The sequence below is a fragment of the Thermobia domestica genome, chromosome 4 (assembly GCF_964235325.1).
Source record: "Thermobia domestica chromosome 4, izTheDome1.hap1.1, whole genome shotgun sequence".
NCBI lineage: Eukaryota > Metazoa > Arthropoda > Insecta > Zygentoma > Lepismatidae > Thermobia > Thermobia domestica.
The window spans coordinates 292,924,100-292,942,249 of record NC_137457.1 but is presented as its reverse complement, the minus strand read 5'-3'; the positions used below and the strand labels follow the sequence as shown (position 1 = coordinate 292,942,249).

The 18,150-nt window shown below is 35.8% G+C and overlaps 1 protein-coding gene across 3 annotated transcripts in view; it reads right to left on the bottom strand.

The window, feature by feature from the left end:
* Positions 1-18,150, bottom strand: part of LOC145684180 (uncharacterized) — a 37,559-nt gene that overhangs the window by 8,215 nt on the left and 11,194 nt on the right. For 2 of the 3 annotated variants that reach the window (XM_081756187.1, XM_081756186.1), the window contains exons 1-2: positions 8,578-13,621; positions 3,343-3,510 (exon numbers count right to left, since the gene is read on the bottom strand). In XM_081756187.1, the coding sequence (XP_081612313.1) occupies positions 3,343-3,510; positions 8,578-8,786 (377 nt within the window). In that variant the 5' untranslated portion in view covers positions 8,787-13,621. The other variant, XM_081756188.1, reaches the window with a different exon arrangement.

Genomic DNA, 18,150 nt, shown 5'->3' with positions numbered 1-18,150 from the left:
GCCCAACTTTAGGACAAAACGACAAAAAAGATTAATAATAACACAGTAAGAATTATATTATACAAAGGGACACAAAAGAGAATTTTTAAAACTTGCAGGAGTTTACAATATAGACAGTTCTTACCAGTACCTTCTCGCACACAATGATTTGCGGTACTTTTATTACTCCCCATATTGCTCATTTGTACAACTAATGTCCATCATCCAGAATTCCTGCTGCAAGATTTGGGACATTGATATACATTAGAGTTTTCAGATTGCGCCATTACTGCTACCGTTCAGTGTCATTGCATCCTATTGCAAATAAGTAGTCTTCAATTTGCACAGTAAATTTGTAAATAAAATTCTGTTTCGTTTTTGAAAAGAGAATAATTAAAAAATATTACTGAAGGAAAAAGTAAACTTGGAATACTTGATTTAGGAAATATACAATTTGTTAACAATCAATTTCCCAACTAGCTGATACGATACACATGTATTCTTTCCTCTTTGCGTTTCTTTGAGAAGCAAACGAAACGGTCGGGACGACTAAACGCTAATTACATTCGTATATACACCGTATCCACACAGTCTGTTGCCACTCTTGGACTTCCACAACAGTTGAGATGCGAAAAACGCCAAGACCCATATTACATTATTTTCAGAGATTGATATTTTGAACTAAGTGTATTCCCCCAGTTGCGTCGCCATAGAGTTGGGTAGGGGAAACTCAAGTATTTTAAACAGCAAATAGGTCGAGGAATATACAGGGTGATTTAAAAAAAAAAAAAAACTCTCGGATTTCATTTGGGTCTAAAGTTTCTAACTGAAGTCCGATTTTCATGTAGTTTGTGGCAAATGATCAAGAAAGGATGGGAGATTTGTGGGATTACGTTTACCGGTTTAAATTTATCCGGGGTAATATCGACCACACCTCAAAAAACAGCAAATATTCGTCAGTGTACCCTACAATTGGAATTAGGTTTTGGATTTTTGAAGCGAAACTGCATAATACAAATTAAGTGTTAGTAAAAATATAAATTAAGTGTCAGTGGTAACAACCATAAATTACATGTTGAATAGCTATAACCGGTTTCTTGTGACAAACCACGGAGATTTCTTGGGCGACCTAAGGAGTCGATAACTGACATCTTTCATAATACCCGCCTGCGAGATCCAATGCTTCCTCGTCTCACTTAGAAGTGATGCCTTCTCTTCCAATTTATTCACTAGTGACCATATTGTGTTCCAGTCTGGGGCAGAACGTGAAGCAAATTTGTTTCTAAATGCCCTTTGCATAGCAACAACAGATTCCGTTCTCCAAAAACTTTTAACGATAAACTCATTTTGTTTAAAAGAGTACACTATTCTCACCATGTCCTGATCATACTTACACAGTAGGACAGAAATGTACAGCATAATTACCAATACAACGGCCCAGTTTCTTATTTCTTATTGACCTTAGCGTGGTTTGTCATCTATCGAAGAAAACTCAAGTCTCCACACCGTACCGCACCTTATTCCAATTGTAAGGTACACTGTCGAAAATTTGCTATTTTTATTGAGGCGTGGCCAATATTACCCCAGATGAATTTAAACCAGTAGACATAGTTCCTTACTCTACCATCATTCCTTAATCATTTCCCACAGAGTTATAAACAGGAAATGGGTGACTTACAAATCACACAAATTACGGAATCGTATCAAGAAGAGAACTGCCTTCTCAACCTGGTACAACGAACAGCAGTTTTGAATTGGCAGAACTTGCTACAAGAAGATTTAGAATACAGAGCTACTAAGAGCGCGAAACAACTCAATCTAATGGAAGATCTTAACCTAATGGATGAGCCTGAAGATAATCTATTTATCACTTTAAGATAATCAATCTATTTATCACTGTTCAATTTATGTCGAAGATTGTGACAATAAATCACTTACAGAGGTTCAATATACTGATTTATTATTTTGTATTATTTATTTATTTATTTACTTCACAGACGAATAATCTAATGATGCTTATTTACTTCACGTCTAGATAATGGCAATGCGAAGACAACATATGTTATTTGTTATTTTTTTAGTTTAATGTCCCACAATTGTGCTCCGAGCCTAAGGGAGAGCAAGATCGTCAGATGCATGATACTGGTGGAATGAAGAAACTGGGAAGAAACAGAAGAACACCAAGAAAACCTACGCATTTGACCCAGCAAAGCCCACTTGGCGTGGGCTGGGATCGAATCTGGGACCCTACGTATCAGAAAAAAAAAAAACTAAATTCTTTATCAGCTCATAACCATAAGTTTACGAGGAGGAAGAGTTTGGAAAAACGTAGTTCTTCCAGCAACGTAGGTATTAAAAAAAAGTACTGACAAAGGCGGAAAGTTATTGCTGAAACTGTTTGCAATCGTTTTTAATCGGATACTTCAGGCAAGTGTAAGACTCCCATTATTATTAGTTAATATGGATCCTATTGTTTTATCAAATAATTTTCGGTTTTGATTTGAGCTTAGCGTCCTTTTCAGCATAGAGGCTATATGACATGTGGACCTATACGTTAACATGAGATTCGAACCACATGAGCTCCTACTGGGAATCGAACCCGGGTCTTCAACTGGAAAAGTGAGTACTGATTAAGTAATCATAATACAGTAATGAAATTAAGGGGTTGGCCCGGAAAAGGGGAAATTCCCCGGGGCAAAATATCTGATCATGCTCAATGTGGATTACCAGTGTTTATTCGCTGTACTACTTTTCACCTCCTCCCGGAAAAAATCTTCTGAAAGGATCATTGTTATATTGTACTTTTCTAGATGTGTGTGTGCATGCGTGAACAAGTTATTGGAAGAAAGGATCTCCAAAGTGAGCGTGGAAAAGTGGACAAATATCCAGACAGCAATAAAAATACTACAATACAAAACAAATGAGAAATTATAACTATCTTACAGTAAATGCTTCATTAAGAAGAGAGACGAAAAAAAAAATATAGAAAAATAACTGTTCTTGGTTAGTTAGCGCTTAGTTTAGTTAGGCGTCATATCTGAATCAGAACCCCGACTTTGAATTGGAATATGCTGCCACTCTTTTGTCAACTTATTTTCTTCCCACTTCTTCTCCATGTTTGAATTAACAATTTTGCAAAAGTATTTCGATTTAGACAAAGGTAATTAAATGCGTTCCAATGTTGAAAAAAAAATAAAAAAATAAAAAAAAGTTCCACAACTGTCCGATTCACTGACGCATTCTGTAGTACTCTACTCAAGATAATAACACTGTTGGGAAGACATAACTTGCACGACATTAATATCAATGTAATTCGAACATAATCTTACGAAGAATAACAGTTTAACAGTAATGCAAACTTACTCTTCCTCAGTTTTGTGAGATTTCAAATGCGTGTTCAAACCTTCTTCCGAATAAAAATTCATGTTACATCGTTCACAGTCCAAGCGGGGAATTGTCTTGTAATGTTTCTTCTTTTTGTGGTTTTGCATTTGACTCTCAGAAACAAACCGACGATCACAAACAGGGCAGCTGTAAAAGAAAATGGAAACATCTAATAATCAATGAAGACAGAAATATGTTCTCTTTTAAATTAAACAACTGCACAAGTGTTAACGGTTAGTACTTACGTGTCGTGACAAAACGCTGTAACTTTGGCGGAGCAGTTTTGCGAAAAAGAACCGTAAAGTTTTTATCCCAAAATGTGATCTGTATCGTGTACAACCAGTGTATCTTGACTTTGGAAACACGTGGTTACATGTAATGTTACGTAAGTGCATGTTGTGTGATTAAATTTGGTGAAAATTGATTGGTTGACCATTATTGCCTAGTTACACTGGTTATACACGATACAGATCACATTTTCAGATGAAAACTTTACGGCTCTTTTTCGCAAAAATGCTGCGCCAAAGTTACAGCGTTTTGTCACGACACGGCAGAGTAATTACCGACTATGGAGTTTTGTTGGTCTGTCGAGTAGTTTTTGTTTGGACATTTACTTATTATTATGAACATATTAAAGCAAATGAATTGTTTCTACTGAAGGGTCAAAAAGACATTTTTCTTCAATAGATATACTTCTGAAGTATATATATATATATAGTCGCTTTTTATGAAGGTTTGTGTTCAATTGGCCTTCACACCGTGAGTTGAATGCGAATGGAGATAAGGCGAAAGTCAGTTGTTGGTGTGGATATATAAAACATACTGCCTGGTTACGTCAGTTCAGTTACACCGTGAACTTGCGTAAGGACAGAGCGAACATGGGACCTTCACAAGTGTCATAAGAGCATGTATGCTGTACAAGTTCAAACTGTGTCAAACGATGCTGCAGCGGGGCGAAAGATATGCCAGGCCTTTGGTGAGGGTGTCGTGATTACGCGGACAGTGCAGCGGTCTTTTAATAAGTTTAAGGACGGTGATGAAAAACTCGAAGACGCTCCACGTGCCGGAAAACCAACACAACATGTACAAAATGAATATATTCAGGCAACAATTGAGGCAAACAGTCGCCAGACCGGGACAGGACGTTTGGGCGCCACCATTTGGGCGCGGACGTTTCGGCGCTGCCGTTTAGGCGCCGGACGTTTGGGCGCGAGATACATAGTAAAAATGACAATTTACGACATATAAAGTAAGCTAGGCACTGAAAACTAAGCGCGAATCAAGATATATACATTTCCTACACTTCTATCTTTATCTCACCTCATTTATCTGTATATTTTCTATCTCTATTTTATTTATTCATCTAAATTAAATAGTTTAATGAATTTGTGGCATTTGTTGCCTAACCTCGTCATGGATTGATTTTTCGCTTGTTTACCATTCTTGTACTTCTGATCTAATGATCTCATTTTTGTATTATATAAGAAAGCTAGGAAATGAAGGAATCAGACGAACTGTTAATAATTTTCTTAATGTTAATTAAAACATATTGATTTAATTTTTGTATTTTTTTAAATATAATATTTACATACTTGTTAATATTAAAATTTGTTTTCTTTCGTATTACGTTTGCCAAACTCTTCCCTTCCTTAAGTCCAATAAAGAACTACCAATAAAAGATTTCCGCGCACTCGAGTTGAGGCAAGTGGCCCCGCGTAGCGTAGTCGCTAATGCTTCGCTTCGGTGCGAGCGGTCCCGGGTTCGATTCCCGGTGGTTGCATTCTGTCGAAAAATTGTAACACGCTCTTGATCACACGCCAGCCACCCTAAATGAGGTTTTCCTGGGGTTTCCTCATTCACACCAGGCAAATGCCGGGGTGGTACGTAATTTATAGGTCCAGGCCGCTTCCTTCCTCTCCTTTCCCCGGATAGTGTACTCCCTCAAACGTGACGGGCTAAATGGCCTTAGATGCCGAAAGCCCAGAAATCTAAAAATCCTAAATCCTAATCGAGTTGAGGGAAAGATGTTAATACAGGGTGTCTAAGACATTGAGTTTAGAAACTTCAGTATGCCGTATTTCGGGTATCACTTCTTTTTTAACATTCCAATATAAAAATCAAAACTTAACACACTTTTTTTCGTCCCATTGTAAGCATTTAATCTGCATTGAAGAAAGTAGCGAAAGGAAAAAAAGAACGATTTCAAAGTGAAAAATAATTAAGTGTACATATATTGGTCGTTTAGCCACTAGAAATGTGTTTGACAATTACACTTATCGCATAACTACAGTAGAAGGCCTGCTTTAACTTTTTAATGGAATAGGCTCACTATGTATGTAATGCAGGCAATCATATCTAGTCTGGTCTACTTACCTTAGCTTGAAAAGTTATCAAATAAAAAGCACACTTAACTTTGGCTGAAACTTAATTTACAAAATTTAATTGTTAATTCAGTTTTTAGAATTTTGAAATTCCAGTATTTCTAGTATGTAAAACAAAATCCAGTATAATTCAAGGACTTCCACTACAGTATACACCTTGTGATATCTTGATTCAAACTTAGTACTCAGCGCCTAACATAATGACTTTTTAATTTAACTCGCGCCCAAACGGCGGGGCCCAAACGTCACGTACTGCGCCAGACATGTGAGGAACTGGGACTACAATTCAGTGTTAGTGGAGAAACCATTAGGCAGTACCTCCATTAACTTGTGAAGCACTACAAGTTGGGTCGATGGATCCCACATGATTGGACTCCGGGCCAGAAGGCAACGCAAGCAAACAACTGTTTTTTTGCTGTCTCGTCTGAGGAAGGAGCCATTTCTGAACAGGGTGTTGACATGTGATGAGAAGTGGGTCCTGTACGAAGCTCCACGGCACCGTCATCATTGGTTAGCATCCTATGAACCGGTTCCAAAACATCTGAAACCAGGACTGTAGCAGAATAAGGTATTCCTGTGTGTTTGGTGGACTACTTGCGGTATCTTACATTAGGAACTGCTATCAACTGGCCAGAGCATCAATGCAACTGTGTACTATCAGCAGTTGAGTCTTATTCATGAAAAACTTAAAACTCTGGGGCCAGCACTTCTGAATCGCAAAGGGGTCCTACTGTTACAGGACAACGCTAAGCCCCACGTGGCTAGGATGGCCCTGGAGCCTATTCTACACCTTGAATGGGAAACACTATTGCAACCGCCATACTCCTCGGACATTGCAGCGTCCGATTATCAGCTGTTCCATTCCTTGGAAAATCACCTTAAAGAACGCCAGTTCAAATCCCTAGTAGAGGTGCAAAATGCACTCGATACTTTCTTCGCTTCACGGCCCACCAAGTTCCACCGCGGTGGAATCCATGGCCTTCCAGAACAATGGCAGAAGGTCGTCGATGCTGATGAAGACTACTTTGATCTTGCAGGTACGTCTTAGGTTTCTTAGGTGACATATCGACGTTCAAAGGTGGTGGGTGAAAAAGGGACAGAACTTTCTTGGTTACCTTTATACATGCATAACTCAATGAAATTGATGATATATATATGCATCTATACGTTAAGAAAATAAAGATTTACCTGTTTCTTCTGTGTATTTCATCTTTTGTACATTAGCGTACAATATACACTTTTTCTTATTGAGATTGATACACGATATTGATATGAAACAAAATTAACACACACACTATATTGTCCTTATCATTTATTTTCTCTCACACACAAACATTAGTAATCACTTGCGATTATCACACATCTCACTTTGTATTAGGAAGGTGGGAGGAAGATGGCATAATCTAATGTTTGACGAAGGTCTATTCTCTGAAATAATGTAAAACTAGGTTCGCTAATTCATATATAAGGTATTATAAAGGGTGAACATAACGTCTCTCGCTGATAATAAACATTAGTAACAAGAAAACTAAGAATGATAGAGTCATGCGGTTTGCGGCAAATAATAGGAAAACTCAAGAAGCTTTTTACATGATTTTGGGGATTTGCCCATGTGCTCCATTAGTTGAAATTCAGACATTCATGCGATGTCACTTGGGCGTCGGGGACAGTTTTCTTGTGTTAACGCATGAAGAATCTGCACCTTATATGTGTATAACTGCAAGCATTTTTGTAAAATTTTTAACACGGGATGTCCAGTTCACGTGATGCGCAACGTAAGAATTTCTTTGGATTAAAGCAATACGAACAGTTTTCACACGTTTCTCACTAACACTCAGTCTACCGCTTCTACTACGATCTAAAACGTTTCCTGTTGTCATAACTTGCTATACCATTTCCTTATGCTCTTAACCTCTGGTGGCTGCTGTCCATACTTTCTCCTAAATGTTCGTTAAACTGTGACGGGAGATTTTGTACCACAACACGCACTTCGCTTTCTGCTGTGCTGACGCCATTTTTAAACAAATGACTGTTGCGCTGCGGTCAGCTGCAGTAGATGGCAGCACAGGCTGACAAAATCTGGAATATCATACAAGAGATGTTTTCAGACCGCATGCTTCCATCATTCTTCGTTTTCTTGTTATTAATTTTTATTATAAGAGAGAGAGAGAGAGAGAGAGAGAGATTTTATGTCCACCTTGTATTCAAAGCGTGCGCTCGCGACCAAAGTACGATCTACATAATACTATTAACTTGATAAAGTGCAAAACATCTTACGAACTGACTTAGACTGTACAACTAGGTAATCCACTTAAATATGGTGACGAAGAATATTTAATTCAATAATGGATTATGCTACATTAAGAATGTGATACGTTTGCAAACTGTGGCTCTGATACTTCAATTATGGAAATGCAACTGCCATTATTATTATACTTTTCTCTTTTCTTCTGTAGAAATTAGAGACCAAAATCAAATCCAGGTTGTATCCGCCAATTGTTAATACCTATTCGCTACCAAACAACATTAGAAAGCAAACATTTTATTGCGTTCATCGTTAACATTTACGTATTAGAATAATTCAGAACATTTAAAGGCAAAAACGTTTGAATGCAATCTAGGTGCTGTGATTTTATTTTCTGTCTTCATTTTCTTATAGAACATGAGTTTTAGCAGAGAAACTCATGAAAAAGACATATTTTGGTAGAGCAAAAATGCCGGTATAATAACAATCCTTATTGGACTGGACTGAGACACGATTGAATCCACTGGTAGACTTTTCTTTCTGCGATTTCTTAAATCATGTAGTTATACAACATCCGACTATACTCACCTATACTTCTTCTGATGATCACACCAATGAACAATATATGCATCCATTGATAAGTAGGATCCACACACATCACATGGGTATAAAACGATAGTGTTGTGTTCATTAACAATATGATTTTGATAGTTTGTTGCAGGGCCCTCAATTTTCACGTCACAATATTTGCATTTCATGTGTTTGAGGTACGGCAGCTGAAACAAGTATTTCTGCATTTTATACCACCAGCTGTTCTCAGAGTAATATTGATTTCGCTGAATAATGAACGTTATTTGGCCCCAATCACAAGCTGAGAATTTACGCTCCACCAGGTCCGTGAATTGTTCGTCGTCAAGTAAAAAGACAAGAAAGCAGTGCGGTTAAGAGTGATCTATTATACCTATATTTATGAACTCAAATACTAGACATCGGAACTAACATAAATAACTGTGACTGAACAAAGAAATCACATGATGAATCCATGAAGGCCAACATATGACTGTTTTGCTAACACAAATGAGGAAATACAGAGAAATAATTTAGATATAATAAAGAAACGATCGGATGCTGTTTAGGCAGAAGACAGAAAATTGAAACAACGAAGTGTAGAGCATTTTATTGTAAACTCATTGTTTCGTTGCAGAGCCGTTCCAGGTCAAATCAACAAAGTTTTAAAACAAAATTTACCTTACCATATCAGATTGTCATGAAATTTTGTACAAGAATACTATTCATATAGACTGCGAAAAATACCAAATTTCATCTCTATATATCAACCGATATTGTAGATAAGGCTATGTAAAGTTTCAAAAAATTGGCGAAAGTATATGTTCAATGTATTTTGAAATTGGAAGTGCAGCTCTCCTAATTGAGCTAAAGAGCTAGTTAAGGAGTCATTTTATAGCATTTTTCATGCCCTTTCTTGCAAGGGCGCCAATTTTTCTGTAAATTTGGGGGAGAATTCAGATGCAGAAGACATATATGGCATATATATGAGGATTTTAAGACAAATTGCATTCAAATTATGCCAAATATTGTATATTCATAAATACAATGCGCGGCTCACATGAGCTTTGGGGGGGGGGGGGGGGGGCTTGCCCTGAGGATCGGAGCCCTTGCTTTCTTGTGATGTACAATACCATATAGGCTGACTCATAATTGTTTTTTCAAAATCAAAATCAAAATTAAATTTTTTTAAAAAGTACATATTTTAAAATTTTGAAATTAATTCCATGAATAGAATTGTTGTAAAGAACCTGGCAAAGTATGAATTTGGAATGACAATGGGTTCATTGTTAAAAAAAAAAAAAAAAAAAATCAAAACTAACTCTAGAGTTTTCATTAATACCCCGTACCTAGCTGAAAAATAGAAGTAGGCCTATGCTTTTTTTTTTTTTTTTTTTTAACTTGTGGGAATAAATATGAAGAGTTGAGTAATGGGTCTAAAATGTATTATACAGACTTGTATTCTGATGGCAATAAGTTAAAGTGCTGATACTTTTGAACTTCAGTTTCATAGAAGTTAATAAAATAATATTAATACAAGTTTCACAAAAATGTTACTGTAAATAAACTTGGTTTATAAAAAGTATAAAACTAGCACTAGTAAAACAACAGGGTTGGTTGGTTTAAACCAGGTGTTTTTTTTTTAATGGTGTAAACATTCATTGTTTGTATAAACGCCATTTTAGTGCACTGGAAGAGACGTATGCTGGAATTAATTTCGGGTTACCACAGCTTTTAAGAGGGGGGGGGGGGTCAAATTCAATATAGGGCAAACTGTATTAAAATTTTCAGAGGTTTACAGGGTTGGGAAAAGGAAGTGTCAAAATCTCCAAATAAACTTCAATTAGAAGACCTGTCAGGCTATGTCACCCCTGTCTATGAAGGAAATTGGTGGCTCGGGTATGTTTTACAGAAAAATGAAGAACTTGGTAAAATAAAAATAATTTCTTCATCTACCCGAGCCATCTTTATCATTTTCATATCCAAGTAATACTGATGTTCTGTGGATGTTATGTAGTAGTGGACGGTTCTGACAAAAGTGAATTCTGCAACTCCCATTGGAAGAAGCTATGTTCTTCTTGAAAGTGGTGTATGCTGAAGAAATGTGCCTTTTTAAAATTTCAAATGATAAACATATCCTACTACTTATTGAAAAGTTCTACTATGGACTCATCTATATTCTTGAAGTACGCTATGTGCTAATTTTTATTTTCACAGAAGTGTAAAACGTAGCATTTGTGTGTTATTATCCTACGTACGGAGTATTCATGAAAAATCAAGTGTTAGTTTTGAATTTTTAACAATGAAGCCATTATCATCCCAAATTCATATTTTGCCAGGTGCTTTACAACAATAATATCTATTTATGGAATTAATTTCAAAATTTTAAAATATGTACTTTTTGAAAAATTTTGATTTTGAAAAAACAATTCTGTATTAGCTTATATGATGTTGTATACCGAAGGAAATAGTATGAAAAATACTGTAAAATGACACCTTAACGAGCTCTCTAGCTCAATTAGGAGAGCTACAATTCCAATTTTAAAATTCATTGAACATGCTATTTTGGGGATTTTTTCAAACTTTACATAGCCCTATCTTCAATACCAATTGAGATATACAGTTGAAATTTGGTATTTTTCTTAGTCTATCTAGAGGTCATCTGAGTACCAAATTTCATTAAAATCTGAAATGGTGACGTTAAGTCACTGCGTTGAATTGATATGGAATGACTCTGCACGGAAAATATCTTTAAGCACAAAATACTGTAAACACGTAAGATAACAACTCAAATCCACAGTTCGATCAAGTATAATGTAGCAGAGTCCAATTTAGAGAAGTTTCGTCCCCCATCATAAGGGACTACTTAGGAGGGGAAGTCAAAAAGTAAAGGGTCTTGCAATTTCTCAAACTATTTTTGGTAACACTGCTAGTATCCAGCGCTGAATTAGTGTCTGCAACATTTCTATGCAGCGTGTCAGTCTTATTCCCGCGTTAGTCGTTGGAGTGTAGCAAACCGTTAAACATGACAGCTCCATTGTCGATCTGCACCAAGGAGGAAATGAGGGCACTGATTCGCTTTTTGTTTGCGGAAGGTGTTAAAGCTGCGGAAATTATTGGTCAAATGCAAGCGCAGTATGGTGACAGCTGTTTATCGTGAAGGAAAGATCGGGCAGGCCACTGACATCAACGACTGAGGACAATTTGGAAGTGATGGAAAACAGACGAATCACAGTGGATGAAATCGCCAACACTTTACATATCAGTCACGGTTCAGCGTATTCCATCTTACACAACAGACTAAATTTTCGGAAAGTGTGTGCAGAAGTCATTGATGCTGTGTAAAATTGGTTTCAGGTGCAACCGCTTGCTTTTTTTTTTTTTTTTTTTTTTTTTTTTATTACGGAATAAAAAAGCTTGTGAAACGTTGAAGTGCAGGGATATTAAGTAGAAAAATAATGTATGTTTCAGTTTTCTATTATCAGAATAAATGTACCTTTTCTCGCAAATCTCTTTACTTTTCGACTTCTCCTCGTATTACCAATTTTTTTTTTTTCCCTTGTGGTACAAGAAGCTACATCCGCGTTTTAACGCTTATAACACTAACTCCTTTCTCTTCTTTTCCTTTACATAATAATTTACTGTATGAAGCAGAAAATCGACATTACGATTAATTACTTAAAAAAAAAAAAAAAAATATGGACAAAATAATTTATCGCCCTTTGTCCCAAACTGAAAACTAAGAAACACGTTCTCTATTTCTGAATAAAAAGGAAAGGCTAAATAAAGCCTATATTTCTAAAATTAGATATTAAAATAGCCGTAAATCGAAGGTCTTATCCTTGTTATTAGTACATTCCAAATCGTGTAGTTCTGAAGGCCTCCGACTACACCCCTATTTTAATATCTAATTTTAAAAATACAGGCTTCATTTAGCCTTACGTTTTAACTTTACGAAATACAAAACTTGCGCATTAGTTTTCAGTTCGGAACAAAAAGCAATTAATTATTTTCACTGTAGTCTTTTTTCTCTATTAATTAACTTTTTTCTACTTTTCAGTGTACAGTATAAACTATGAAGTACCTAATTAAATGAAAAAAAAATAATAGTAAAACGCAAATTAACTACTGATGTTAAAAAATCTTAGAAGTTCTAAAGAAAAATTTCCAAGCATAAGTTAACTAATTAACTTTCTACACATATCACAATAATATTTATGAAACAAATTGTACTAACGTAATTAACTACTAATAAAAACTTATTTGTTTCAAAAGGAAGTACTGGTACCACCTATCACAATATATAAAAAAATATGATCAAGTTAATGTTTAACTTAATGGTTTACCAATACTATTTATGAAACAAACTGTGTCAATTAATTAAAAACCTTACATAGACCGCTCGACCCAGATAATTCTCTCTATAAGAGGAAAGAATGAGTCTTAGAAATTGTGGGGGAGAAAAGAACAATTTTAGACATTATTAAGAAGAGGAAGAAAAACTGGTTGGATCATTGGATAAGAAGGAACTATATCATCAGGGGGCGTGCTAGAGGATATGGTGGCAGGAAAGAGAGGGAGAGGGCGAAGAAGACTACAGTTAATGAACGATATCAAAATAGAAAAGTCGTACGTGAAGACGAAGAGGTTAGCGGAAGACCGTGGAGCATGGAAGCTTCTCAGTTGCAGCAAGTGACCTGCCAATAATGGCAGAATACCTATAATGATGATGATGATGATGATGATTGTTATCGACCATCCCTCTCTTTCTCTCCAATTTTATCGATCTCCTTACAATACCCTCCTTTTGGCTTCTCCATAATCAGATAAAAACAGAAACATTCGACTTGACCTGAGTTTAGCGTTCCCTTCAGCAGCGAGGCTATATGAGATGTGGACCTACAGAGTAACGTAGGATCCGAACAACATAAGAATCGAACCCCGGTAGGAACATTTGAAAGGTGGTCATGTACAAAAAGGACCTATCAGACAAAAACGCCATATGGTATTGACAACTACTAGAAAATTTACACTATTACGCAAAAATTTTACTGTACTTTTTCCTTTTTACATACCCCCAAAACTTTGTCTTCCTACTGCTCTACAGTACAGCTATGGTACCTGGCTTCAGGTTAATTACATGTATGATTACATGCCTTCTACTTTCCAAAAACACATCCAGAATTGCAGTCCAGCCCTGGTCCTGTCCAAATTTATCCTGGGCTTTCACAAGTGTAAAACCAAACATACATATAACTGAATATAGAAGTTCTTTCATCGATAGTTCACAAACCGGTGGGGTTTATCAAGTTTCCTTCTCTTCTGAGGAAACATCAAACAAATTTATCGACTGGAAATAAAGAACATATATGGGATGCAAAAAAGTCAGATATAACTTTTCCATTATTACAACATTTAATATACAATAATTCACACGGAAAAAAAAAATCTAATGGTAGTATTATAAAGGGTCTTTCCTAGTAAGCTAGGGAAATCGGCCCTTGATCCAATTGAGTCGTTATTGACTCAAAGTTACTTTTGACCTAAAACTACCCCAAAAAGAAAGTTTCGACACCCTACCCTCAGCAATTACCGAATTATCGTATCATACATGCTCAAAATTTAATACTTTAAATTCTGGTGTGGATAGTCCAAACAATTTGAAAGTTTCACAAGTTGTAGACACTCTATAGGTACATATGAAGGGTACGGGGAAAAAACAAGGAATGTCCATGTATGTGCTTTTTCGGGTGCTTTGTCCTATTTGCTGGTGACTCTTGGCACTATTTGACTGTCTATGCCATGCATGCATAGATGTAGAAATGTTTATGTAAAAAGTGGCAAAAGATTTCATAACCCTAATCTTTGTACGCGGTTTTCAATATTAAAACGCTGTTTTCTTGAAAATGCAGTTTTGTGACATTCCTTGTTTTTTCCCCTTACCCTTCATATATATTTCAAAATTATAAATCGGTTTCATCATCTCCGTTGTTGTAATTAGGTGGATACAAAAATCACAAGTTGATACATCGGTATTGCACAATTATACATTTCTGTTCAAGACAGAATGTTTCCTAAACATCTGCAAAGTAGTGAATTTAATCAGTTTCAGAAGGGACTCCGGAACACATTGTTCTTCATATATGACAGGGGTAACCATTCCCTCTTCCATAAAAGAGCCATGTAGAACTGTTAGGGGTAACCACATTTGGTTCATTGGCTTTTGACCATACAAGTGCTTAAAAGTTCTTGAAGAACACAAGCGGCTTTTTTAAGTGTAGATATAAGAGAGCCCCTAATGGGAGGTAACCTATCTGCAACGGCATGCTTGGCCGTGAACACTGATCATAGTAATTCTGCAAGTGCTGTTGTTGAGATGTGTGCTAAATAGGGTAAATGCTTCCATGTGATACACAATATTAACAGGCACTGAGTCACTGGTACCAAACTTCTGCAAGTCAATAAGTTCTTCTGTATTCGCTGAAATAAATGATTCGCAGTATGGTAATTTTCTCCTCCTAAACAAATTTCTGATAGAGTCACAACCTGATCTGATAACGCGTCAAATCCGGGCAATGCTGAAGCTTTTAGTGCTCTGAGTCATTCAAATGAGTTTTGTGTTGATATTGATTCTCCTGATGATGGCACAAAGAATGTGTTCCGGAAGTCTCACTAGCAAAACTAAAATATCAATGTGTCTTGAGCAAACACTAGTAGCGTATCTGCACCTCTGTCTGTGGTATTACAGGCATATAGTAAAATTTTTGCGTAGGCTTTCTCTTGACTACTCTTTAAGCAATCTAAAGAGCAATGCGTCGCAGGAACTTCTGTACGGTACGCAACAACACTTTTCTACGCTGCTTTCTCACTGTGACAATACTTGGCGTGTAAGGTATGGTTATTTTATCTTTGGTACAAGTGTGTGACAATAGCTTTTCATATTTATATTCGAACTATGAGTGGTATCACATATTTTCTACTGTATTGCAACACCTCCATGGAACCTGTTACTTCTAGTAAAATTTTATGTATTTATTTACCGTACGTATCGAAAGCAATATAATAATACTGCATATTGAAAGTATTTCCTTGGATCTTTTGCGTGAACATAGAAAGATTTTCACAGGTTTTAACTGCAATGCTTTTATCAAAAGCCTGTACTTCTATTCCGTTCACGATTGTAGCCCCATTATTAAAAGAAGACTTGATTATTTACCTTGTATTATATAGAGCAGTAAAGGCAATCGTATAACATACACAAACATTAGCTGTATAAATCGTAAGCTTATTCAGGTAATCAAAACGCAAAAGAACCATTCTGAAATACATTTACGCTCTTTTTTAGAAAAATAAACACACTGCTGAACAAGACTGCACTTATTTAATATAAAAACACATTTACACGTGACGTTTCGATCTTCTAGCCAAGATCCTCATCAGACGTACACTCCTCACGTGTAAATGTGTTTTTATATTAAATAAGTGCAGTCTTGTTCAGCAGAGTGTTTATTTTTCTGATTTTATTCGCAAGACGTTGACTATGATTGTGTGCCAGCTCTTTTTTAATTCAAGCAATATAGCAATTTTTACCATTTTTTTCATATCTCAGAAAAGGTTCCAGGTACCAAATTCTATAAACAGCATTATGATCTTTATGACTATTCAAAATCATCTATGTAATTGGACGTGACATTTATCTAAGCACTTTCTCGAAATAAAATCCTTTGAAAAAGTCAAATTTTCAATTCCTTTGTAATTCTGTTTCGACTTGTTCGAAACACGTCATCTGATGACCTTAGTATTCGACATTAAGGTAATTTGGATGTGAAATACCTTACTCACTTTCGCTATTAGTGGTATAGAACTCTCCAATTTTTTTTGATCGTTTGTGATACTGTAGCGTCATTAGTTTGCAACACTGCATAACAAATACTCTATTGTATGTTTTCATTTAATATGTAAGTTTGATATATGCAATAGCCTGACGTAGTACCATTTGAAAAAAAAAAAATACAACTTTAAGTTGACTTGGTAACACTGTTTATCTAGTTATATTGTACTGTATGTCAAACAATGTCCCCCTGTCGATATTTGCATGATACAAAATTCCAGTGTTTTATATTTATTCGTTTAAAAGTTATAAGGGTGTATCAAGATAATGAGCCACCTTATATGTGTGGACAATGACGGAGAAACCAAAAAAACGGAGAAAAGCGAAACTTTCCATGAAGCAACTATAAGGAGGAGACATCGTTTTACGTACTAAACACCACCACCCAGTGAACAGTGTTGCCATCACAATATAAAGTTGTTTTTTTGTTTTTCAAATGGCACTACGTCAGATTATTACATATTTCAAATCAACATCTCAAATAACATTTAAAAAAAAAAAACATTCATTATTCAGTGTTGCAAACTAAGGATGTTACAGTATCAAAAATATCCAAAGTTTAGGAGCCTCTATCACATATACAGCACAACAGAGATGGACAGGATAATGCACATCCAAGGCACCTTAGCGTTGGATAAAATGGCCATGACATGACTTGTTTCGGATGAATAGGAACGAAGTTACCAACGCTTGAAAATTTGAATTTTTTTGAAAGGCTTTATTTCGAAAAAAAATGCTTAGATAAATACCATATCTAGTTACTTACATGGTTTTCACTGGACATACTAATTATTTTGCCATTTACACCACTTCGATGTCTCAAACCGTTTCTGAGATATGATAAACATTGATATAATTCGTAACACTGCTGAAAATGGCGTATTTGTGGAAAATATTTAAAATGGTTGTTGTTCTCCTTTTCTTTTATAGGATTACAGTAATAGTTTTTAGTACCTGTAATTACAAGTTCTCGCAATTACATGGTTTAAGCAGTGTTGCAAACTTCAGAAATGTTTCTTATATCTCCGGAACGGTTTGAGATATCGGAGTACTGTAAACGGCAAAATAATTTACACATCCATTGCAAGCCACACAAGTAACTAGATATGATACTTACCTAAGCATTTTTTCGAAATAAAAGCCTTAAAAAAAAATTCAAATTTTCAAGAGCCGGTAACTTCGTTCCCATTCATTCGAAACAAGTCATACCATGTCCATGGTATCCAACGATAAGGTACTTTCGACGTACATTATCCTGTCCATCTCTGTTGTGCTGTATATGTGATAAAGGCTTCTAAATTTTGGATGTTTGTGATATTATAACATCCTTAGTTTGCAACACTGAATAATAAATGTGATGTTTTATATTTTTATTTGACATGTTGATTTGAAATATGTAATAATCTGACGTAGTGCCATTTGAAAAACTATAACTTTATATTGGGATGTCCACTGTTCACTGGGTGGTGTCGCTTAATAAGTAAAACGATGTCCCCCTTCTTATAGTTGCTTCATGCAAAGTTTTGCTTTTCTCCCTCTTTTGGTTTCTCGTTATCACGGATGATCAAGATAAATTCATAAGATCAAGATTCATAAGTTTCTCGCTTCGTTTCTTTCAGCACAGGGACGACGTTCGAATTGAAGAGAGATAGTAACGCTATATATAAACATGTAAGGGAGACAGGACATGAAATAGACTAAGA